This window comes from Hippocampus comes, unplaced genomic scaffold (assembly GCF_001891065.2).
Source record: "Hippocampus comes isolate QL1 unplaced genomic scaffold, H_comes_QL1_v1.1 scaffold185, whole genome shotgun sequence".
NCBI lineage: Eukaryota > Metazoa > Chordata > Actinopteri > Syngnathiformes > Syngnathidae > Hippocampus > Hippocampus comes.
The window spans coordinates 806,738-828,774 of NW_017805931.1; the positions used below are offsets into that span (position 1 = coordinate 806,738).

General features: G+C 42.5%; 2 protein-coding genes across 7 annotated transcripts; one reads left to right on the forward strand and one right to left on the reverse strand.

Annotated features, from left to right (window-relative positions):
* Positions 1-310: 310 nt before the first annotated feature.
* clic3 (chloride intracellular channel 3) lies at positions 311-9,676 on the reverse strand. 3 transcript variants are annotated; one of them, XM_019890195.1, is made up of 7 exons: positions 9,447-9,676; positions 9,259-9,350; positions 6,493-6,602; positions 3,168-3,293; positions 2,967-3,073; positions 1,445-1,620; positions 311-1,236 (listed from the first exon to the last, which is right to left on the reverse strand). In XM_019890195.1, the coding sequence occupies exons 2-7, from the start codon at positions 9,331-9,333 to the stop codon at positions 1,072-1,074; spliced, it is 759 nt and encodes a 252-aa protein (XP_019745754.1). In that variant the 5' UTR covers positions 9,334-9,350; positions 9,447-9,676; the 3' UTR covers positions 311-1,071. The 3 variants fall into 3 exon arrangements, with proteins under 3 accessions (XP_019745754.1, XP_019745753.1, XP_019745751.1); XM_019890194.1 differs by having other exon boundaries at positions 9,259-9,365; XM_019890192.1 differs by lacking the exon at positions 9,447-9,676 and having other exon boundaries at positions 9,259-9,381.
* Positions 9,677-11,166: 1,490 nt separating this feature from the next.
* Positions 11,167-20,332, forward strand: LOC109527951 (alpha-(1,3)-fucosyltransferase 7). Of its 4 annotated transcripts, none has more exons than XM_019890191.1 (3): positions 11,167-11,557; positions 16,516-16,595; positions 18,467-20,332. In XM_019890191.1, exons 2-3 carry the CDS (start codon positions 16,569-16,571, stop codon positions 19,526-19,528), a joined length of 1,089 nt encoding a protein of 362 aa, XP_019745750.1. In that variant the 5' UTR covers positions 11,167-11,557; positions 16,516-16,568; the 3' UTR covers positions 19,529-20,332. The 4 variants fall into 4 exon arrangements, with proteins under 4 accessions (XP_019745750.1, XP_019745748.1, XP_019745746.1 ...); XM_019890189.1 differs by lacking the exon at positions 11,167-11,557 and adding an exon at positions 13,453-13,543 and having other exon boundaries at positions 16,513-16,595; XM_019890187.1 differs by lacking the exon at positions 11,167-11,557 and adding an exon at positions 13,453-13,543.
* Positions 20,333-22,037: the final 1,705 nt, after the last annotated feature.

Below are 22,037 nucleotides of genomic sequence, written 5' to 3' on the forward strand. Positions count from 1 at the left end.
AATTGTACTTTCACAAATCATTCACCGTGTATGGTCTTTGTTGTTTGTTTTTTTTGTTGTTGTTTTTCTTGATAAATGCATTTTAGTGCAAAACATTTTTGGAGAAAATGAAATTAATCCTTTGAATGCACAATGTTTTTGTTGTTTTTCTTTTATGCATCACTCGTGATCAAAGCCACATACATGCTACATTTTCTCTATCTTGTCAGTATTGGATGCATCATTGTGCACAGTCAGTAGTAAATAACAGATTTGATGTTAAAATGTTTTTTTTTTCCAGGTCAGTCATGAAAAAAAGAGTCAGGCAAAGTTTTGGTTTATACAGTTTTTTTTTTCTTACATTTTATTTCTTGGGACAGAAAGTTGGGAGGAATGAAGACAACAGCATACAGATATGAAGTAATTACCGCTTAAAGTAATAATAGCTATATATAAGAGGTAATGCTAATGCTTTCTCTCCAATAGGTACACATTTTGAAAAAAAAGATGCTATGAGATCAAAAAGTGATGTTACAATGAAACGTGAGTACATGAAGCTTTTGACATTTATATTAAAAGGCGATTCCTTCATTGCAGTTTACATGGAGGAAAGGCCAAATACATTCTGTGGATACATTTACAAATAATACATCAGTGCACAATGGCACAAAACATCAATATTCTGTGGCTAAAGGAGTGCGTCTATGCTTTTTCAAAGGAGCAGTATAAGAACGCCACAAAAGTAACACCATAGGATTTTAATAGTTAATGCAGCATGTACATATGAAGACATTTAAAAGTAGGTCTGTGGATTTTGAAGCTAAACTGACAGTTGTAAGCAATATCTTACAAAGGGTGTCCGAAAAGTCATTCAACACAAAATCCTGCTTCAAGAAACCCGCCGCGTTGGATTCAGTTTGACTTGCAGCGCAAGCGCCATTGTCAACTGGTGAGCCAAAGGACAAAGTAAGGATTTGCTGCTTTCAAAAACTTGTAAACCCCTTAAGCTGTCAAGTGCAGACGACCACAAATTCATAAAGGATGTGTAGATTTACTTTTGGGACACCCTGTATAACCTCTTTATCTGGTCTTCTATTTATTGAGATACTTCGCCACAGATTTGTACGCGAGGAGGACCTCGATGTCCTTTGGGCAACTCAAGCGAAACTCATCCTTTTTGTAGGCGTTGTCCAGGTACCGAGTGAGGCCTTTCAGTTCAGGAGAGATGTCAAAGTTGCGGTACACCTTGCACACCACCTGGGGACGATAGAGGGTTTGAAGATTTGCTTGCTGAAAGACTTGCACGGAAAAACTGCAGCAGTGCTTTCACCGTTGTACCCAGTCCCAAACGCCAGTATGGACCGTGTTTGCAAACACGTTTGACATCCCTGCCCTGAAGGGACAAAAAAAAAAAACAAAACAAAAAAAACACCGGACCAATGAGGTGCGTCCAGAAATGTCTCACCTTGACAATGTTGAGTTTGGGAAGCAGGTTGCAGTCGGCCAAAGTGAGAGAGTCTCCATCCAGGTAGGGGCGCGAAGATTCTGTGAGGTTCGGGTTCTGGTCCAACTCGTGAGGGAGGGGCGTCAAAAAGTACATGTTGAGCTTCACCAAGGTTGACAGGAATTTCTTCTCTAACACTGAAAACACCACAGGCTAGTATTAGTAATACTACAGGAACAAGTGTGTGCGTATTTAGCCCTTTTGGCACGCTTAACCATTTCAGGCAGCGGTCCCCAATCTTTTTTTGCTCCACGGGCCGGTTTAATGTCAGACAATATTTTCAGGGACCAGCCTTTAAGGTGTGGCGGATAAAAATACAACAAAATAATATATGATATGACCTGCTGATGAAAACTGTGATATTTTCTCAACCTAATAATAAACACGAATCATGACACGAGGAACGTCCTATCTGGCTGCAACGCTCTCTGGTCGCTATGGTAATATTTATAGGTGCCTTCAAAATAAAATAAAGCGCAAATACAAAAGTGCATGAAAAATACGACTAACCATCGTCGCCGCATATGTAGAGCGGGCTTGATCCATGGGAATCTCCCGTTGAGTTATTTTAAGTAGGACTCCTGACACTGTCTATTAAATGTAGCCTTCTTTTTCTTGAAAATCGTGGGCTGCTCTTCTGTCTCCCAGCTGGGCCTTTTCCCCTTCCCAAAGACGTTTATTTTTTTTAACTCATTTTGCTAGCTCCCGGGTTTCATTTCAGCGGTAACCTATCACGTGACCGAGAAGCGCGCCTTGACCTGCGTCAAGAGTGACACACTGTAGATGGATGTAATAGAGAATCCGGTAAATTTTCAAAATAAAACATCTTTCAGATTCCGAAATAAATAAAACGGAAGTCATGTAAATTATTTATTCTTTCTTTGCGGCCCGGTACCAAATGACCCACGGACCGGCACCAGTCCGCGGCCCGGGGGTTGGGGACCAATGCTTTCAGGGACAGTGGTTACTACAGTGGACAGCTTATAATGTTATCAGTTAACAGGGTGCATGAAAGGGTTCGAAACATCTCGACGCTTCCAACCATTCATTTTCTTATGCACATCAAGGGATGCAGCAGCTCAAGCGGGAAATCCCACAATTCCGTGTTCGCAGCCAGGAAGGCATCCAGGAAGCATCCTAACATGATGCCCAAGCCACCTCATGTGGTTCCTCTTGATGCGAAGGAGCAGCGGATCTAATCTGAGCGCCTCCCAGGTGACCGAGCTTTCTTTTTTTTTCTATCTTCAGTTTTGCAACTCACTTTGTATTGATATTGTGTGAGTGTGTGTGTGCCTGCTGCATGTTCCCCCCACTCACAGCATCAAACTGTGGTTTGGTCACTTCGGGAAAAATGCCGGAGCCACGCTGTGTGTCCTGCTCTGCACATTTTAGCAACTATACAAGTCAACTTTTTCACGTAACGTGTTCAGAAAGTGGAACAACCATGACCAAAAATACAACGATGCTGTTGCATTCATCTTACTGTCATTTAATCCAGGGATGGAATTCTTAATATATGCGGAGAATTTGCGGAAGACGTCTTCTCCAACTGACTGGGACTCCTTGTATCGACAGCACAATTTGGGGTACCTGTCATCGGAAGGTCAAATGAGAAAACCAGCGCGGGATGAATGATGGAAAATGTTTTGAAGAGTCAAGGCTGCGCGTGATGCGGCGGGCTCACTTGGGCGGTGCTAATCTCTCCTCCAGGAACTCCTCGATTTTGTTCACGTCTGTTTTGACTTCACCATTGAAGACCAGAAATGGAGGCTGAGAGCCCGGAGCCAACTCCTTCAGCACATCCGGGGATCTGTCACGCAACAAATATGATTAAGTTCTTCGTATAATTCAATTTAAAAAAAAAAGCGCCTGGCAGTGATGGTAGCAAGGGACAGAAAAGCAAAACAATATACACTGAATTGGGTTTGAAATACAAGCGCAGTCTTTTGCGGCTTCAAAAGGAAGAATACTGTACCATCGATGCCATCACCGCGGCAACGGTGTATGACTTATTTTCGAAGTCAATAATGTGGGTGTCAATTTACTGTTTACAGTGCACGGTGATAAGAGATTCGTTCATTACAAGGGCCAATGTTCGAAACATCGGCTCAGGTCGCCAGGGCAAAAACAAAGCGACTGTTTTAACAATCATGGCAGCCATTTTTCGAAATAATACACAGCAGGTGTCATGTTCTGTCTTGATTGTGTTCCAGCTCCAGCTGGAGTGAAGGGCGTTTCCTTTCGGATTGTTGACCTAGCTTACTGTTCTGCTTCAAATTGGATTTTTTTGGACCGCTCACTACCATTCATAGTCGCGCTCGTTTTTTTTTTGTTCATAGATCCTTGTTTGTAAATATTTTGGGGTTATTCTAGCATTGCTCTTTGTTTTTGGACGGTTATTGGACATTTCGTTTGTCTCTTCTCGGCGTTTTATTGAACCTTGACTTTGCAAGCGCTTTTGGTTTCAAGCGATTTCAGTTTATACTTTGTCAGTGCGATGTTCTTGAATAAATATTTTTGTCATCGCACTTTGTCTGAGCCTGCATTTTTTGGAATCCTAAAATAATTACTCCCAGCATTCATTGCATTAATAATAAATTAGGTTTTACCGAGGCCATTTGTGTGAATTGGTGGATTTTTATTTTTTTTACATTTCATGTCATCTTCATGTGTCCACTGTTTTACACCAGGTAGCACCCAAAAAAATAAAATGGTTGACTCTCCAAACGACCATCACGATCATTGGAATACAGTAGTGTAGTAGGCCCAGGTGTTCACCCGAAAACAAGGCAGTGGTACATTTTCAATTACGATTCATTTAAAATTGCAAAGAAAAGTCCGATGGTCACAAAATGAATATTTGAAAACAAGACATTCCTAAATTGTTAAATGCAGCGATTAGAAAAATAGAAGTTGACAACGCTGGAACAGTTTGAACATTTCATTCAATGATTCTTCGGCATACTACTTCCTTATTGAGTGAGCCAATGAAATAATCTGAATAATGTACGGTATGATTGACGTCAAAATCGTTATGTACACCGTACAGTCTCATCATACGATACAACTAAACGATGTTTCAAATTCTGCCTAACACAAGCATTCTCGCCCTTGAACGAAATTCCAGCTTTGCGAGCGTTGCAAGTCACCCTGCCGCCATCTTGTTTTGCGCAAACTCGAGCCCAAAACTTTCGCAAGCCTCAGCCTTAACGCCGCGTGAGAAAATTCTCGAACCAAAGTACACTTTTTGCATGCGGCGTCATCCCTCGTTTGAGACCTCGGTGGAAAATAAATAAATAAATAAATAGGCGGAATTTCCAGGCACGCAAACAATCAATCATTCTTTGGAAGCTAATTATTTCTCCTCCCTAATTGGCACCAATTATCTTTGATCATTCCAGTGTAATACTGTAAATGTTTTGGGGCTTTGTGTGACAGCTCCCGAGAGGTTTCTTTGCTCTCATTTGTCCCCGTTCGTATCCTTGCACTGCGCTGCTGCAATTTAACTGACTGCACTTGTCTGCTTGCCTGTTTTTTTTTTTTTTGTTCGTTTTTTTTTTTGTCATCTATTCGCCAAAGTTTTTATACCGACGCTACTTTTACACCGCGGTCACGTATTTCACGTCACTCTTGTGCTGTTTTCAGAACTTGCTCTTATATATGGGATTGTATAATCGCCTCTTAGTTGGTGCACATTGACAGGCTGAAGAGTACAGAACGTCATTTCGTTGCGCAACGTACAACAATTAAGACTGAAGGTGAAATTCCTATTTGAATAAAAATGCAGCATCTCCTTGACAGGGGAGGCTCGTTGGGAGCGTCCCTGAACTTTTGAATGACAGTTGAACAGTTTTCGGAATGGCAAAAGTCACAGCGGTTTGTTAGATCTGTGAATCGACGAGTGCCTCATCGTTTCGGCGACTCTTCCGTTCTCTTTGTATCTGTGTCGCAACCGCGCCGGTGACTGAACTCAGCTATTTCTTGAGCAAGACCATCGACGCTTCCCTCCGACAACATCCTGTGTGAAGTCGAGTTGACCAATCGTTAGGCGCTAACGCAATCTCGCGGTGTCAAAATGTCAGCGGCGTGACGAAGAGGACGGTTTGAATGTCAGTTCAACCTGCAGATTTTTTTTTTTCAAACGCATCTACGGTAATTTCATATTGCAGATTTTTCATGAGGATTTTGCAGTGATCTTTTTTTTTTTTACACGTACCACTTGTTTTGTAGCCAAAAGGAGGAGAGAGTGCTTGGTTCTGCTGTATTTTTATTTATTTATTTTTTTGCAAAGGCCAGGTGTGTGGCGGTGGGCGGAGCCTCCTGCGTGGCATCTGCTGCCCAGTATCATCGGCCGAGTATTTAGATATGGAGATGCAGGAGAGGGAGTAGACGTGTGCTGAGATATATTCATGGTCAGTCGTCCTCGCCAGTCGTGCCGCTTTGTAAGTACAGCTGTCATTTTGGTTTTCATTTGGTCTCTCTGAGTTGTTCTGTGTCTCTTTGGGCTTTCTCATCTTTCTGCTCGCCTCCGCGGTTGGCGCTTTATTTGTTTCCGTGTTGACTTTTTGTCACGTAGCTTTATGTTCTGAGTTATTCACGCTCGCATGCTCCCAATTGTTAAATAAAACTTGAAAACTTTTCTTGGGGTCAAACGCGCATTTTACACAGCCCTGTCACAGCCGTTTTTTTTTTTTTTTTGTCATTGACCCCTGTCACTCAACTCGCCAGGCCCTGCTTTTTAAAGGCATTAAAAGTCACAAATACGACAGCGTAGAAGGTGAGGACGGTGACCCCAAATTGACAAAAACAACCGCACTGCATGCGTGTATTTTACATTGCAATTGTGCGAAATGAATTTTTGTGATTACCGAAATAATTAATTGGACGATCAGTTCGAATAATCAATTCTAATATTCGACGGCCCCAGCCTGCAGTGGAAGTGTTTACAACCGTATGGGGAAACGTAAAAGATGATGCAAGGGAACTGAATAGTTTCAAATGTCGCTTACCTTTTCATGTCTACTGTGGTGAGCAGAAATTTGGCCCCTTTTAACCAGAGAATCATGAAGAGTCTCTGAGAGAAAGGACAGTTGCCCACACTTTCGGCATCACTGCTGGCCTGGGAGAAGAAAATGCACAATACTGGATTTACACACGAATTAAGCTTTTTTTTTTTTTTTTTTTGTAATATCGCACTGAGCGGAGAAGCGCTCTCCAAATGTTTGGAACTCCTGCTTCCATGTGGTCAGGCTGGCTGGTATGGGACTGGGATGTCAATCATTTCAAAACTCGAGTGGTTGCAGAAATGTGCACACCCTCTTACGGCTGGGGATGTGACTGTGCTCAGAATAAGCGATCACATTCAAACATCTGTTCCATGGGAGTCAGCACATTCCTGCCACCATTTTAAAGTGCCGCTGATGATCCCCAGATCAATTGCAGTTATTCTAGTAAGCTTTTCCTGACATTGCTACGTTTTCAAAGCGGAGGCATGAAGGCCTTGGTGCTAACACCGACTGCCTTTGGCGATGAGCAGCGTTGCTTTTGGGAATGACGGCCAAAAGTATGTTTGGCGTAAAATGAAAATAAAATCCAATTTAAATGTCTCAAGTATATTCGGGGGTGAATCAAAGATGTGTAAAATGGCGGTCGGGGTGCGCTGAGTCCGATTTAAGGATTTGAAGACGAGTTAATTCCCAATGCAGTCACATTTATTCGCGGGTGACCATACTTGCGCAACCACATTATCCGCTGTTTAATTTTAGCTGTTGTAAAGGTTTTTTTCTCAATTGAACTGTACTAGTTAAAAGGTCACATTAAACCATCAACCCCATTTCTGCACAGGAATCCAAAGCGCCTGTAGCGCATCACGCATTCGCCCCAGTTGTTTCAAGCGGCTCTCAATCATCAGGGGCACACAATCAACCAACGGCTGAAACATCACTTAATCAATTGCGCCCACCCCCTAATCGCTGCGGCGCCTATTCCCCAAACATGGCGTTGACAAGGCATAAATTGCACACAGTGGACTCGCAGTGAGCCCGTCTGCCTCAGTCCGGGGAGGTGGGGAGGGCGTTCTTCCTATGTGGGGTTTCAGTTCTGAGCTTATGCGGGTTTTCTCAGCTTCCTCCTACATTTCAAAAACATGCGGGTGCATTGAAGACTCAAAGTCAGCTGGGAGAGGCCCGGCGGCTTTGACGTTGTTGGCCTAGTTACATTTTTACTTAAGCATTTTCCCCTGTTAGTTTATTGCTTGTAAATAAAAAGTAGTACTATCGTGACAGAAATGCCGGAGCTGCACAAATGTCAGCTGCAGTCAAGGGAGGCGCCGTTATTATGCGCTATTCATTAGCCCAGTCGGAAATGTCATTATACAGTGTCCCACGTTAACAGATTGAAGAGCGTCGCCTATGCAAAAAGGAAATGAACGCACCATGAAACATCTCGATCAGGGTTGAGCAACTCCGGTTGTCGAGGGCCTCGATCTGTCTATCTCGCATGTTTTGGATGCCTTCCTCCTCACACACATCTGATTCAAGCGATCAGCTCATCAGCGAGCCGCGAGAAGCGAGATAACCATCTTGATCAGTTGAATCAGGTGTGCTGGAGGAGGGAAACATCTAAAAGATGCGAAAGATTGAAGAGCGTCGCCTATGCAAAAAGGAAATGAACGCACCATGAAACATCTCGATCAGGGTTGAGCAACTCCGGTTGTCGAGGGCCTCGATCAGTCTATCTCGCATGTTTTGGATGCCTTCCTCCTCACACCCATCTGATTCAAGAGATCAGCTCATCAGCGAGCCGCGAGAAGCGAGATAACCATCTTGATCAGTTGAATCGGGTGTGCTGGAGGAGGGAAACATCTAAAAGATGCGAAATAGTGGCCACCCCACCCCGTTTTTTTTTTTTTTTAAATAGGTACGCATATTTAAAACTTTACCTTTGGCATTTCCAGCTTGAAAAAAATTTTAATCATGGAAAAGATACCACCAGTCCCATTGGAGTCCAAAAGTCTCATTGCATCGAGTTTGTTTGTTTTTTTTCCCCCACATGGAAGAGGGCCTGCAGACCAAACCAATTGTAACGTAGCTTAATTCCCTTGGCGGAGGTATCGACAAATAGTTTTGAAATGGCACGCCAGCCTCAAAAGTCGCTTCTGGCGTGCGCATCTGACCAAAATGTGATTACATCTTGCCGAGCCTGCTCCGCTCGGCTCAGACATCCTAGAGGGAGTCCAAAATGTGCGGAATTTGAAGTGGAGGGACAACACACCCACGTTTGATGAAGACAACAAACTAAACATTCGCCGTCAAAGCCTTGAGGTTCGCTCTCGGCGCGGTGGATGCACGCCGTCTGATTTAGACGTTATTTCACGGGTTTTTCGGTTTCTGCTTGTCGGTCAGAGAGAAATATTGCAGTTGGGAAGTAATGCAATTCGGGATGATGCATTTGTGCGTTGTAGAACAACTGCGAAAGATCAAAATATAGACAATACACGACTACTGTTATTTTCATTCATCAGAGATGCGAACTAAAATTATTTTGTGGTCTTTAAGGTTGTCATTTCGATCCTCCAAAAAACATTATGAAGTTGATATATGAAGTTTTGCGGTTGCCATCAAAATACAGCGACTATTTTGTGTTTAATGAATGTATTACTTGACACAAGAATGCTGATTGGAGGAAAAAAAAAACATTTTTTGTGGGGGATGCATTCAGAGCATTTTTTTTTTTTTTGCATCAGTGTTGATGTTGACAACAACGGCGTGCCTCACCTTGACAAAGAGTTCAATCTTCGGATCGTCACCTTTACTTTCCTCCCTTCTTTGGGCCATCTGTCCCCTCTGCATGCACAATTCTTCCGTTCCTGCAGGCACACCCTCTTTTCTTTTTTTTAAAGTTGCTCCAGCAAAAAAAAAAAAAAAAAAAAATCCTCAAAGATTTTGTGAACTGTTGTACTCACAGGGGATGTCGCACCGGCCACGGGTTGATGTTTTATTCCACTCCACTTGTGGCGTTTCAAGGCAACTTTCCACCTCTTTCCGCTGTTGGCTGTTTGTCGTCGGTGCACTGCTGGTATTTGGTTGGTGGCAAACCACACCTGACAATCCACGGCTCCTCCCAGCCATACCTGTGCGACCTGTAAATCTGGTTCTCTCCTCTCGGTTTTGCAGCATATTCAGGAAAATAAATCTCATCCGACGTCTCACTCTTTGCTCTCTTTTGTCTTTTCTATTATTATTATTGTTGTTATTCACACCGCCTAGCAACAAAATTCAAAGTGCTCCAATCCAGGATGTGTTTTGTGTTGCCAATATCTGTCACGCTGGGGCCCTCCCCCGTTTTGCACATCAGGGTCGTAGGTGAGCAGGAGCGCTGACTTAGGACGAGAGGCGGGTAATAAATGCCAGCGGTGGCCATAGTCATGAAAAGTGTAAACGCCGTCAACGTGTTGTCGACGGGATGAACCTCAAATGTTGTATTCAGACGTTCAACCAAAAAAATGCGCAAGGACACAATTTCACCGGAAAACGTGTGACTCATTTTGACACATTTCACACATTTGCCCGCAGCCGGCCTTCGTTCCGGCATAGCAAGTAGAGTGACTCAGCAAAGAAGCGTGACTCCATTACATTCAGATGGAACTTTCACGCTCTTTCGCCCTCGCCAACTTTCCAACATCCGCCTGCAGAGGTCGCCATTTAGTTTGCGAACGTACTGAGACTTGCTTCGGTCTCCAGCATGGCCCCCAGCATATGGGTTTTTGCTTCCACCATGCCAAGGATGGCGCATCGATTCCAAAGGGAATGAGAGCGGCTGCTTCGATTGCAAAACTGAATTTGATCACCAATGTGATCACGCTCACAATGGCGCAAAAAGGCCCCTTTTCAACTGCGCCAAACTGCATGTATCTGTGAAAGGACCAAAAAGTTGGTCTGGCCTGCCCCTGCTCAAGTTTCTGCCTCACCTCGAGCTAGAATTGCGCAAAAAGAGCGAGTCAGGAGGAACAGGAAGTTAGAGAGCCGCAGAAGATGACTTCAAATCAGCAATATCATTGCATGAATAAAGCTGCCTCGCTTTGACTTTTGCAATGGCAATAATCACCCAAAACGCAAAGACAAGTGCAATTGTAAGGGTTTTCCACTTTACCAGACAATTGATCGGTGCTGGCAGTGACAAAAAGGCAAAAAGTAAAAATAAAATGTCTCTCGACTGTTCTGCACTTCCATTTGCAGCCGATTGGTGTCAGCGATACCAACGATTGTGTACACTGTCCAACAGCAACAGGTCATTACACACATGCACTCTGGCATTGGCCCACAAGTTTGGGAAATCCTCAACGTCAGCATGCCGCCACCCCCCTGTGCTATTTCCCAAGAAATTGTTCATATGTGGGAATGTGTGTGTCGATGCCGTTTTCAGGGTACTGAATCGATCGCAACTGGACAGTTCTGGTTTCTTCGCCTCACATCTGAGAGGGCTACATGCAACAAGGCTTAGTTAGGACAGCACCCGCCTGAGTGGATGTGGAAAAAACTAAATTATTCATGCCCTAAGTCCAGTTGTGATCGATCCACCGCCTTAAGAATGAAATGACCTCGATAAATGAGAATATTCACAAGCATGTGTCAATAGTGGTTAATGCATGCATTACAACTGGCTGACGTTCAGTTCAGCATGGCACCGCCTTTCGTCCAAAAGTGCCATTTGCCATTTTGAATTCCTCCGCGCTTCCTCCGTTGGCCACCAGTAAAGCCTTCCAGTTTCAGCACGCGAAAGGCGCCGTCTGGTGGCTCCTGAGGCTGAAGGATGCCAGGTGGTGCGCTTGAGGTGATGCACTGCACTCGATGTGCGAGAGGGGCCACACCCTTTCTTTAAAAGCGGCTGCACTTTTTTTCGACGCGTGCAAAGAGGCTCTCAGGAATAGCAGAGGGACGGTGCCCAACTCTGAGCTCGTCGGAAGGTCAGTGGAGTGGAGGGAGCTGTGCATGCATTCATCTTTGTGGCTGATTAATAGAATGACTGAGGAACGAAGCAAGGCTGTGTGACCTTGGGGACTTCCTAACTGCAACGGCAAGTGATACATGGGTGCCACTGCCACCATAAATCTCTCACCACATCCTGTTCAGAATGCCTACAGACAAATTCAACCGTATAGCCTCTCGGGTTGTGACAAATTTTTTCCTGATCAGAATTTATTTTATTCTAAGTCAGCTCTAAGACGCTATCTTTTCTTAATGGGTGCTTGAAGATATCCAGCACTGTAATATGACGGCTTGCACAATGGAAAAAGATCCATTAGAACAAAAGTCAGTCAGCCTTTAAAAAAATGAAATAATGGTGACTTTTGATTTCACAGAGGTGTTCAAAAAGTCAGTGCACAAACTTGCACAATTTGAAGGACCTCATTCTGAAAATATTTTAACAAGTTTTTCATGGTGCTGGAGGGGTACACTCGCCTAACTTGTTTGGGGGAAACTTGGGACTGGTTCTCACGCAGTCACAAAGGGCTGAGAGTGGCTAGTGATGAAAAAATCTGAAATTCTGCCGGGGGGTCTGGGGGGTTTTAGAGATTTTAAAGCCTTAAAATCATTAATTTTATCAACAAAATTTGACATTTTTTGTTGAAATACCATTCCCTATTTGCTTACAAAATTGGCACTTTATACTAAACATGCTAAGGATGAAGCGTATTCAATGTACACACCACTTGAAACTTTCACAGAAAAAAAATCCCAAGATTGTTCACTACTCTTTCAAGTGAAAATTTGTGCAATTTTGCTTATGCATTCCTGGTGAGCACCAACATGTAACTTCAAATTTGCTGCTCAAAATCAAAACTAAAAAAAAAGGAAACACATTCCCTGTCATATTTAAGATTTGTTCATTACTTGTATTCATAAAATGTTGTGCAAATGTGATAAAAAGTTGATTCTTACCTCATACAGGGATAGTGAAGTCCCAAACTGTTTACTATATATGGGTTACGAATGCATTTTCCGTATAGAATGACATCGTCACACACTGTACACAGAGCTTTACCAGCGACATCGAGCTTTTTCACGAAATCCGACACAAGCGCAGACAATAGTTCCTCTTCACTGGTTCCTACTGGGGACACAGTCAGCTTTCTATCCAACCAGTCCCATCGAAACTTGTTTTTCCGATCCGCATCTATCTGACGCACGTGAGCTTCGTCACGAGTCTCGATAACATTCGGCATTTGTTTAATACAGACTACATACACGAGTAATTTCAATACACTGCATCCCTTGTGCAAAACCATTCAGAATTCATGGAAAGTGGGTTTAGGAAGGCGAACACGGATTTGCCGATATAGCGAAACACAACAAGTAAGACATTGGTTTTAGCCCATATACGAAGTAACGACAAACTTAACGCTTCGCGAGAAAAAAAACTGTATTCAAAATGGATGCTTGCAAACTTTATTTGTGAACGAGTCCCGAGTCTGCCGAAGACAAGTAAGTCCGGCAGCCCATAAATACTGTAACACCAGACCCTACCCCCCTCTAAAGTTTTCTCAATGGATTTGGCACAATATAAAAAAGGTCCATTTTGACTGGAAAAAAAGCGTAATTCCGCCAAAAAGCGGAAAAATCTCATCCCTGGTCACAGTGGTCCTTTATCTCTCTATGTGCCCTATGACTGACTGGCAACCAATTCAGACTGTAGTCCACCTTCCGCCCGATGTCTGCTGAGATAGGCTCCAGCAACCCCTCGCAACCCTGTTGAGGAGAAGCGCTGTTCAAAATGGATGGCAGGATTCTCACCCAACCACGCCTGTTTCTTGAGACGATACAATGCGCATCATTTTGACTATTTTCATAATTTTGCAGCTGTCTTGTGTGTCTCTATGACTTTCTTCTCATCGAATGAAGTCTACTTTGTGACTTTATCATTGATACAGCTCGGCTAAGGGTTATTGAATTTGTTCTGCTTTGATTTAGATTAGTTGGATCAGTGATTCTCAAAGCACAACATGGGTACCACTAGTCATACGCTGGCTCCCTCTTGTGGTACGAGAAAATCACCCCTGAGGTACAGTTCAGTTGTATTTAACTTTTTAGTGAAATATGTTTGTCTTTAATGTTTTAAAAGTGTTTGTTTTTAGGTATTTATAATGGTGACATTTCTACGGAACTTTAATGTGCAGTTCAATGGAATGCAATCATTATCTTACTACATTGTTGTGTATCTTACTTCAGTGGCTTACAATTAAAATTTAATGTACTCGTTTTTGCATTTTCTTTCTGAATCGTTTGTTTTCAAATACCTATTAATGTGCAGTTTTTATGTTAATGTTATGTGCAGTGCAAATTATTGAATCATTATCGAATTTTACATTTTGTTTAAGTGCAATGCCACGGGGGTTAATGTTCACACTGTAAAATGTTACACTGGTTTACAATAACATTAAATGTACTTTACAAGAATAAAACATCCATCTCATCCCATGTGCTGCAGTCGATCTAAATAAGTTTATATAGCGCAACATACAATTTTACAAAAATTGTAAAAGTATTATTCCTGAATATTTATTTCACTTTCAACCACTCGACATGTTCAGTGGCATCAGTGCTATACATACACATATAGTTCTTATTTTTTTCTTTGTATTTTTGCCCTCTATGGACAATAAAAGCGGTATTGTGCTATGACCAAAACATAAATATAAATCTATATAAATAAAACATGAATTGGAATATTTCATATCACACACTTTTTATGCTGTGTCTTTGATTTAAAGATGACGTGATGAAGAATACGCAAAAATCTACAAAAATTGTAGAAATTGTAACATATGGGGTAACCCATGTGTTACAAACATCGTAGAAATTGCAGCACAAGGGTTACATACTTACCGGTAGGCCATAGGCGCAACTGTATTTGAATGTTGTTCATGACGGTGAGATTTGGAGAGCTAAATCAGTTAGATTAAAACCAAATTTGGGCCATTTTCCACCAGAATTTAGTTGGCAGATCCGCTAACAATTATCAGTTTCTTCTTCTACTACTATTCATTTTTTTTCTCTACGTATTATCTGGATTCGCAATGGCTCCATATTGACACCCACAGGTTGGTCTTGGTACTACAAACGACACCTCACTGACGGTAGTGGGACGCTTATGGATTTTTCTGTTGTGTCTTGATTTTCTGGCAACTCTTTACTCCCAATATTTGCAGGAATCATGTCGACAAATCAGGTCAAACACCAGTTAAAAAAAATTACCTTGTTCAGCTTCCCAGGGAAACTAATCTTAATTTCTCCCTCTATACTTTGTTTTATCATTCTGTAGCTAACGTCTCACACATTTGGGGCAATACGGCGCTGCAAGAGCAGGAAAAACACTAATAGACCCCCCCCCCCCCACGTCATATGTGTTATAGCTCACATTTTCAAAATCAGTTAATGTTAAAAATGGGTATGGACGATATCCCTTCATGCCCTCACGCCATGTGTCATTATTAGTTCCAGCTGTTGACCAATCTACTTACCCCAGCATGTGGAAGTTGTAATTAAGTTCGTCTCTCTGCGTTGTCGTATTACTGTCCTTGTGCTGCTGCCGTAAGTTTTTTTTTCTTCTTGCTACCCTTGTCTTCCTTTTTCGTTTTCTTTTTCTTTTCCATAGCTGAACCTAACTTTCATTTCTGCATTTAGGTGAATTGTGCCACAAAACAACTACTTTTTTGCTAGTACGACTTGTAGGTCTCTTAAAAATGTTTAAATTCATAGTATGACTTTTTCCTCATAATAACTTTATTCTCAGAAATATGACTGCAGTTTATTTTCTTGTAATGTGGCTCCTTGCATGAAATTGGCCTTTTTAATCTAATATTATGAATAATCTATTACATAATGAATTGTGACTTCCTTGTAACCAATATGCCTAGCATAAATTGACTTGTCTTAGATCGTTTCTTTATATTTTTGCTTGTAAAATTGTGACTGTATGACTACACTCTTTCTATAATTATTTTGGATTGTTTGAAGAATTGTTGAAAAACATGTTTCATGAAGAAAATGAAACATTCAGACACTGTACAGAGTTTAATAGATTTAAAAGAATCTAATTTAGAAATTATTCTCTGGCATAACGAGACAAATGCTCAATGTTTATTTCTGGCCTGTATGATATAATATCTCCACAAAAGACCAACGTCTCTTTGGCATAATGAGATTAGAAGCAACTGAACGACCGACATCCTCTCCAAATTTAGTGAAAATGCAAAAAAAAAAAAAAAAAAAAAGTGTCACGTGTTTTTGGGGGGGTGGGGGGAGGCTTGCATTCTTGGCAATTTTAAGAGAACTGTCACCTCCAGTTCCTGTTTTGTGAGACGAAAATATGAGACTGTTGCACAATCTGACTTTCTTTTCATATAATCTTCGCGATTTTTCTTTTTTTTACTCGGGCACTGCTAGAATATGTCCAAATTAATGTTTATTTACCGGTGGCTTGCACACCAAGCAGAGCCTCCTCCAAATTGATGATGGATGATCTGGCTCTGGCATTTGGTTTCGATGCTTCCAGGAACTTCCTGCTGGAGGAGGCCCCAGGGAGGAACCAGTACACTCTGGAAAGACGATATTCAAATGTTATTTCTTGATTTGCAACCTCCAAGGTCCTCCCTCGTCTTTTTACACGGTCGCTCCTCCCACCTTTGATTTGACAAGGCACTGGCTTCCTCTGAGACTGACTGACTAATTCACTGCTAGTCAGGGACAGCGTCACCTTCGACTACTTGTGTGTTTCGCGTTGGTTGGTCACTCAACCACTGAAATGCTACCATTCAGTGGTGGTGGCGGGAAGGTGGGTGTGTGTGGTTGCAGGGGAATTGCCTCCAGTCTTGAAAACGTCACAAAGCAAACAAGATTTTGCCCCACCCATCGCAAACATTTTATTTGTCAAAGGCTGGGGGCGTGACCATTTTCGTTAACGAATGCAATTTGTCAGTGGCGAACTGTGAAATATTAACCCACTCTCAATTCATGTGTTGTTTTCTTCAGCAGCTGTCAGCAGTCAAACTCAAATGTTAGAAGTCATGCTCATCTGATTTAATAGGATGGCATCTGAGGAGGTTACCCTGTTGGTGAGTCTACAAAATTTTGAATTATTACTCAACCAATTATGATAATACACTTGTTGTTGTACAGAAAACCAAAAGTACATAATGTACTTTTTGGGTTTCTCCTTCTCCCTTTCATAAGTTTTGCTGCTGTAAATTGGGAATTTCTCCATTGAGAGACGAATAAAGGTTTTCTTATCTAATCTTATCTTATAAACCTTCCATGGCCTGGACATACTATCGTTTTGTTTTCAACCGCTGTTTAGCCAGACAATGTTGCTTGTCTGAATAAAAAATAAAATGATGTGGAAGACAATTGTAAATAGCACTGCGACCTTATCCATATCTGTATTTATATTGCACTTAACTGAACGGTGTTTGTTTACTTCTTTCGACCCATTATCTTGCTGCTGTGGACTGTAAATTTCCCCATTGTGGGACAAATAAAGGATATCTTATGAGAAAGAGAAATTACCGGTAATTCTACAAAAATGGAGTACAGCATATCAAGGCCTCCGAAATATGAGAAGACTCCATAAAGTGTTGTTCATTGTTCTTATTTTTATGGACTTATAAAAGCGACCTTTCATCGACAGCAGAGGGCTGATATAAACTCATAAATGCGACCTTTGATCGACAACAGCGGGCCGGTATGGGCTACCAGCACTTCTCAATTTTAAACATCCAGCGAACATAAAAAAATATATATATATTTTTTCCTGCCACCGGTACGTCATCATTTTGACATGTGAAGCAAGTTGCAAACATTCTCATGAAAACACAAAGGCGAAAATACATGACACATTGACTTCAATGCAATAGAAGTTTAAAGTTGGCCTGCGTGGTGGAGGGACGGATAGCTTGACTCTTGAATCTTTAATTTCTACATTTAGGCTTAGTTTATCACCGTTGTTCGTGTCATTGCATAGTAGCTAAATTAGGACGCTAAGAAATGGCAAGTACGTCGGCATTGTATGAGACTGCACAAGTCCCTGGTGTTAGCTGGAGGGTGAACGTTGTTTTGTGATGCGCAAGGGACGTGAGGTGCATTTAAATGCTATCGGGACATTTCAGTGAAACGGTACATATTTATTTATGTATTTATTATAGAATATATACCGTATGTCATCCATTTTCTCATGCGCTTATGCTCACGAGTGTACCGTGTGTGGGCAGAGGACACCATGAACCGGTTGCCATTCAATGGCAGGGCACCCACAGAAGGACAACCTCATTTTTTCCCCACGCAATGCATTGATTGACACCATTCAAATATTATACAGCCATACCTCGGTTTTCGACCATAATCCGTTCCAGAAGGCTATTCGAAAACCGATTTGTTCGAAAACCGAAACCGTGCTCTTTTTAAAAAAAAAAATCTTTATTGAACACGCCTGTTCACCATGGAACGCTAAATGAGGAAGCGTCACTTCCTCGTCTACCTGAGGAAGCGTCAATTCCTCGTGTAAGGAAGGTGAGAGGAGTCAAGTGGGGGGGTAAAAGTCAGAGTCCTATGGATCTGAAGATTACAAGAATATGTGGCGTCCCGCAGGGCATAATTCTTCAACCCCTTCTTTTTAAAAATTCAATATGCCTCCAGTACTTTAAATACTGAATATGAAACAAAAAGGACCTACATTTGGGAATTTTAGCCTTTCGTGTTTGCCACTTCAAGGTGGCAATGTCAAGAAAATTGTCAAAGTAGTTTCATTTTGACTGACCCAGTGAAGAGAAAATCACTTGCTGTATCATCCATGTTTTCACCGCTATGCAAAGTTTCAATTCAAATGTTTTTTTCATTTGCATAATCCTGTCCACTAACATTACCATGGTAGAGATGAGACATTGTTTCAAGGCTTGTTGCTAAAAAAAGTGCTTTTTTTTTTCCCTTTCAGGAGTGTAACCAAACCAAAACGAATACACTTACCCCGCTGAGAAAGTGCCAAATCCTCACCTTCCTCTGTGTTTTACCGCTGGCGCTTCTTAATGTGTGGCTCAAGGCATTCAGCTATGACTCCAACGAACACACGCAAGTGACGATTCTTATGTGGCACGAACCCTTCGGCCCACCCGCTCATCTGTTCAGTACGGACAGGGACCACAACTGCAGCCCGTCCTGCAAGATCGTGAGGCAAAGGTCTTTGTTTCCCACGGCAGATGTGGTGGTGTTCCACAACCGTGAGCTGATCACTGGACGGGAGAAACTCCCGATGCATCTTCCCAGGCCGCCGGGGCAGAGGTGGGCTTGGATGTCCCTGGAGTCCCCTGTTCACAATGGAGACCTGAGGAAATTTGCAGGGATCTTCAACTTGACGATGAACTACAGGAGGGATGCAGATATTTCAATCCCCTACGGAGAGCGGCTTGCCGTAAAGTCTGAAGGAGAAAATCCTGTGCAGACCAACACACAGAACAAAACCATTCTGGCATGTTGGGTCGTCAGCAACTACGCGAGTTCCTACAGAAGAAGCAAAGTACACAAAGCACTCAGCGCGATAGTTCCTGTTAAGGTCTACGGGCGCTGGACAAACATTCCTCTGACCTCAGCAGAACTCCTACCCACCATCTCTCACTGCTACTTCTATTTGGCCTTTGAGAACTCTGAGGCAAAAGATTACATCACCGAGAAGCTGTGGAAAAACGCTTACCAATCGGGGGCAGTTCCCATCGTCCTGGGAGCTTCCATGGAGGATTACGAGGCCGTGGCTCCGCCTCACTCCTTCATCCACGTCGATGAATTTGCGTCGGTGAAAGAGTTGGCTGCGTATCTGCAGCAGGTTGCGGGAGACCAGAAGCGCTACAGCGAGTATTTTCAGTGGAAGCGGAATTGGAAAACAAAGTTGAACAGTGGCTGGAACGAGAGACTGTGTAAGATCTGCTCCCACTTCGACAGTTTGCCTCCAAACAAGGTTTACGACGACCTGGCTGCATGGGATCATGCTACTGGCGTGGCGTAAGCCTCTTTTTGCGCAGAATTCACACAAACTGAGCCGCCGTTTGCCTGTGAGGTTTACACACAACCCGCCGAACACACTACATAACCATGTGTGCAAATTCATTAAAGTGTTCTGCACCTGTAGGCTAAGCATTTTTTTCCAAAAATCCATGGTCATCATTGGCCGACGTTCCAGCTTTGGCTTGAAAATGAACCTACGGCCTTTTTGTAAGCGGAAAAAGCAGGATTGACGCAGATTCGCCATAAAATAATCTTAAACTAGGCTGACCTGAAATACAACCTCGTTATCATTCTTGCTTCAAACTTTGTCAAATGTGCCACCATCTAGCGATCGAAAGTGGAATCACACCCATAAACAGGTGGCAGATCCAAACAGAACCAACGTCACACAATTATTTACTGAGGCAAAGGGCGGTGAAACAATTCAAAAATAAAAATACAGGCGGGAGAAAACAGAATTTGAATACATTTAACATGATAGAATGCTTCTGAGCAAGGTTGGCTAAAATTAGTGGTCGACTGACTGATCTCTTAAAAAAAAAGGCATACGCTCAAAATCAGGTGTACAAGTTAAATTACTCTGAAAAGCATGTATTCAATTTTCAGGCATCCGGTGGAACAAGCATAGGAAGAACATGTCAACATCTGTTAGAAAATAGTCAATGACAGGACAGACTTTCACCCTAGATGAGATGTTGTAAATGTGCAATCAAAGCAGCAAAATAGCAGCAAATACCACTTTGTTATCAAAATATTGCATTCAATCTTGAAAAATTTTTTTTACAGAGGATCAAATTCATCTTTTTTTAAAAGCTTTGTTAGAAAAAGGACTTGACAGAATTACTGTATTGCTTTCTTTGCGATGCACTGATATGCTTACCACGCCCCCCACTCGTCTTCTCGCATCAACACCATCCAAAGAGTAGAACAACTTGAAACACAGCTCCCCTCATTTACTGTCAAATGAATTTTGAACTCAAAAATTATTTTTTAATTCATACCCCCCCCCCCAAAAAAAAAATCTAAAAGCTGCCTTGCGTCAAATGCACTTTGGTAATCCGGCCTACTGAATAACTTAACATGCATTCCCAAAACACTTCAAGTTGTTGGCATGGAGTGATCAGTCATACACACACAGCTGCAGCGACGGAGAAAACCGTGAACTGTCTCACAATCCTCAAGAGGTAGATCAGATTTGGACAGAATGGTTCACCCGTGACGCCGCAGCCTTTATCCAGTCAGGTGACCGAGCAGTCCAGGGTGCAGCGCTTGCTTCAGGACGTCGGGCCGATGAAGCGACTGCATGTAAAGCGTAGGCGGCGGGGCTCCCGGGTAGCTGGACGGTGGAGGGTAGCCTTGGCTGGGGATGGGGGAGGTGGCCATGTTGAGGGGCGAGGGGCTCGGCTCATAGAACTGCCCGTCGACTTCTTCGTCTAGAGGCAGAGCCAGGCGCTTGCCCTTCTGTCTCCGGTTACAGAACCACACTCGGACCACCTGCGTGTGACAACGGCCGGTTAGTCACTGCGCGCGGGAAAGCGTGATTGTCTTTGTTTTTTTTTTTGAGCGAAATCCCTGTCGCAGTCAAGTCTGAAGTACGACCCAATGTAGTGTCGGGAAGACAAAAGGAAAATGGAACAAACCAGGTCCCAAATAATACAATCTTACTCAATCACAACACTGCAGCGAAAATATTTTGACGGATCATGTGATGGTAGTTTGTAATGTAACATGTCATTTTGTTAAATTTTTGAATATATGGGGAAACACGACATCATCAGTTGCTTATTAGATAACAGTTAAGGCACCTGACATAACTATGGGCATTCTGTAAACCAAGATGGCCTGCAAGCGTCAAGACAATAATACAATCTTACTCAATCACAACACTGCAGCGAAAATATTTTGACGGATCATGTGATGGTAGTTTGTAATGTAACATGTCATTTTGTTAAATTTTTGAATATATGGGGAAACACTAGATCATCAGTTGCTTATTAGATAACAGTTAAGGCACCTGACATAACTATGGGCATTCTGTAAACCAAGATGGCCTGCAAGCGTCAAGACGACATGCAGCCCGTTGCATCATATCTGGCTGTAATGGTCCATGATGTGCCGAGTGTCACAGTGCTCAAAAGTAAAAAGACCTTTTCAAACCCTTTCATGTTTGCATTTATTTGTCCACGTGACACACACAGCTTTTTTTTTTAACTAATGTTTGCATCTGTTACCGTGATTAATACAGAAATGTGTCGTGTGCTCGCATGTTGCTACACCAAGCCTAGGGGGTGCTATAAACCCATCAAAAATCTGTGTAGCTCCCATTCAACGCCCCAGCCCAAACAAACAAATAGGTGGGTACAGCTAAAGCAAAAATAAATAACATAAAAGGGCCGGACTTGTGAACTGCAAATATGTTTGAACGAGTTTGTCAGAGAAAATTGTTACTCGGCCTTGGCACTTCAGTAAATGTATGACACACCGGGAGTGGAAGTAGGAGAGGGCGGGGG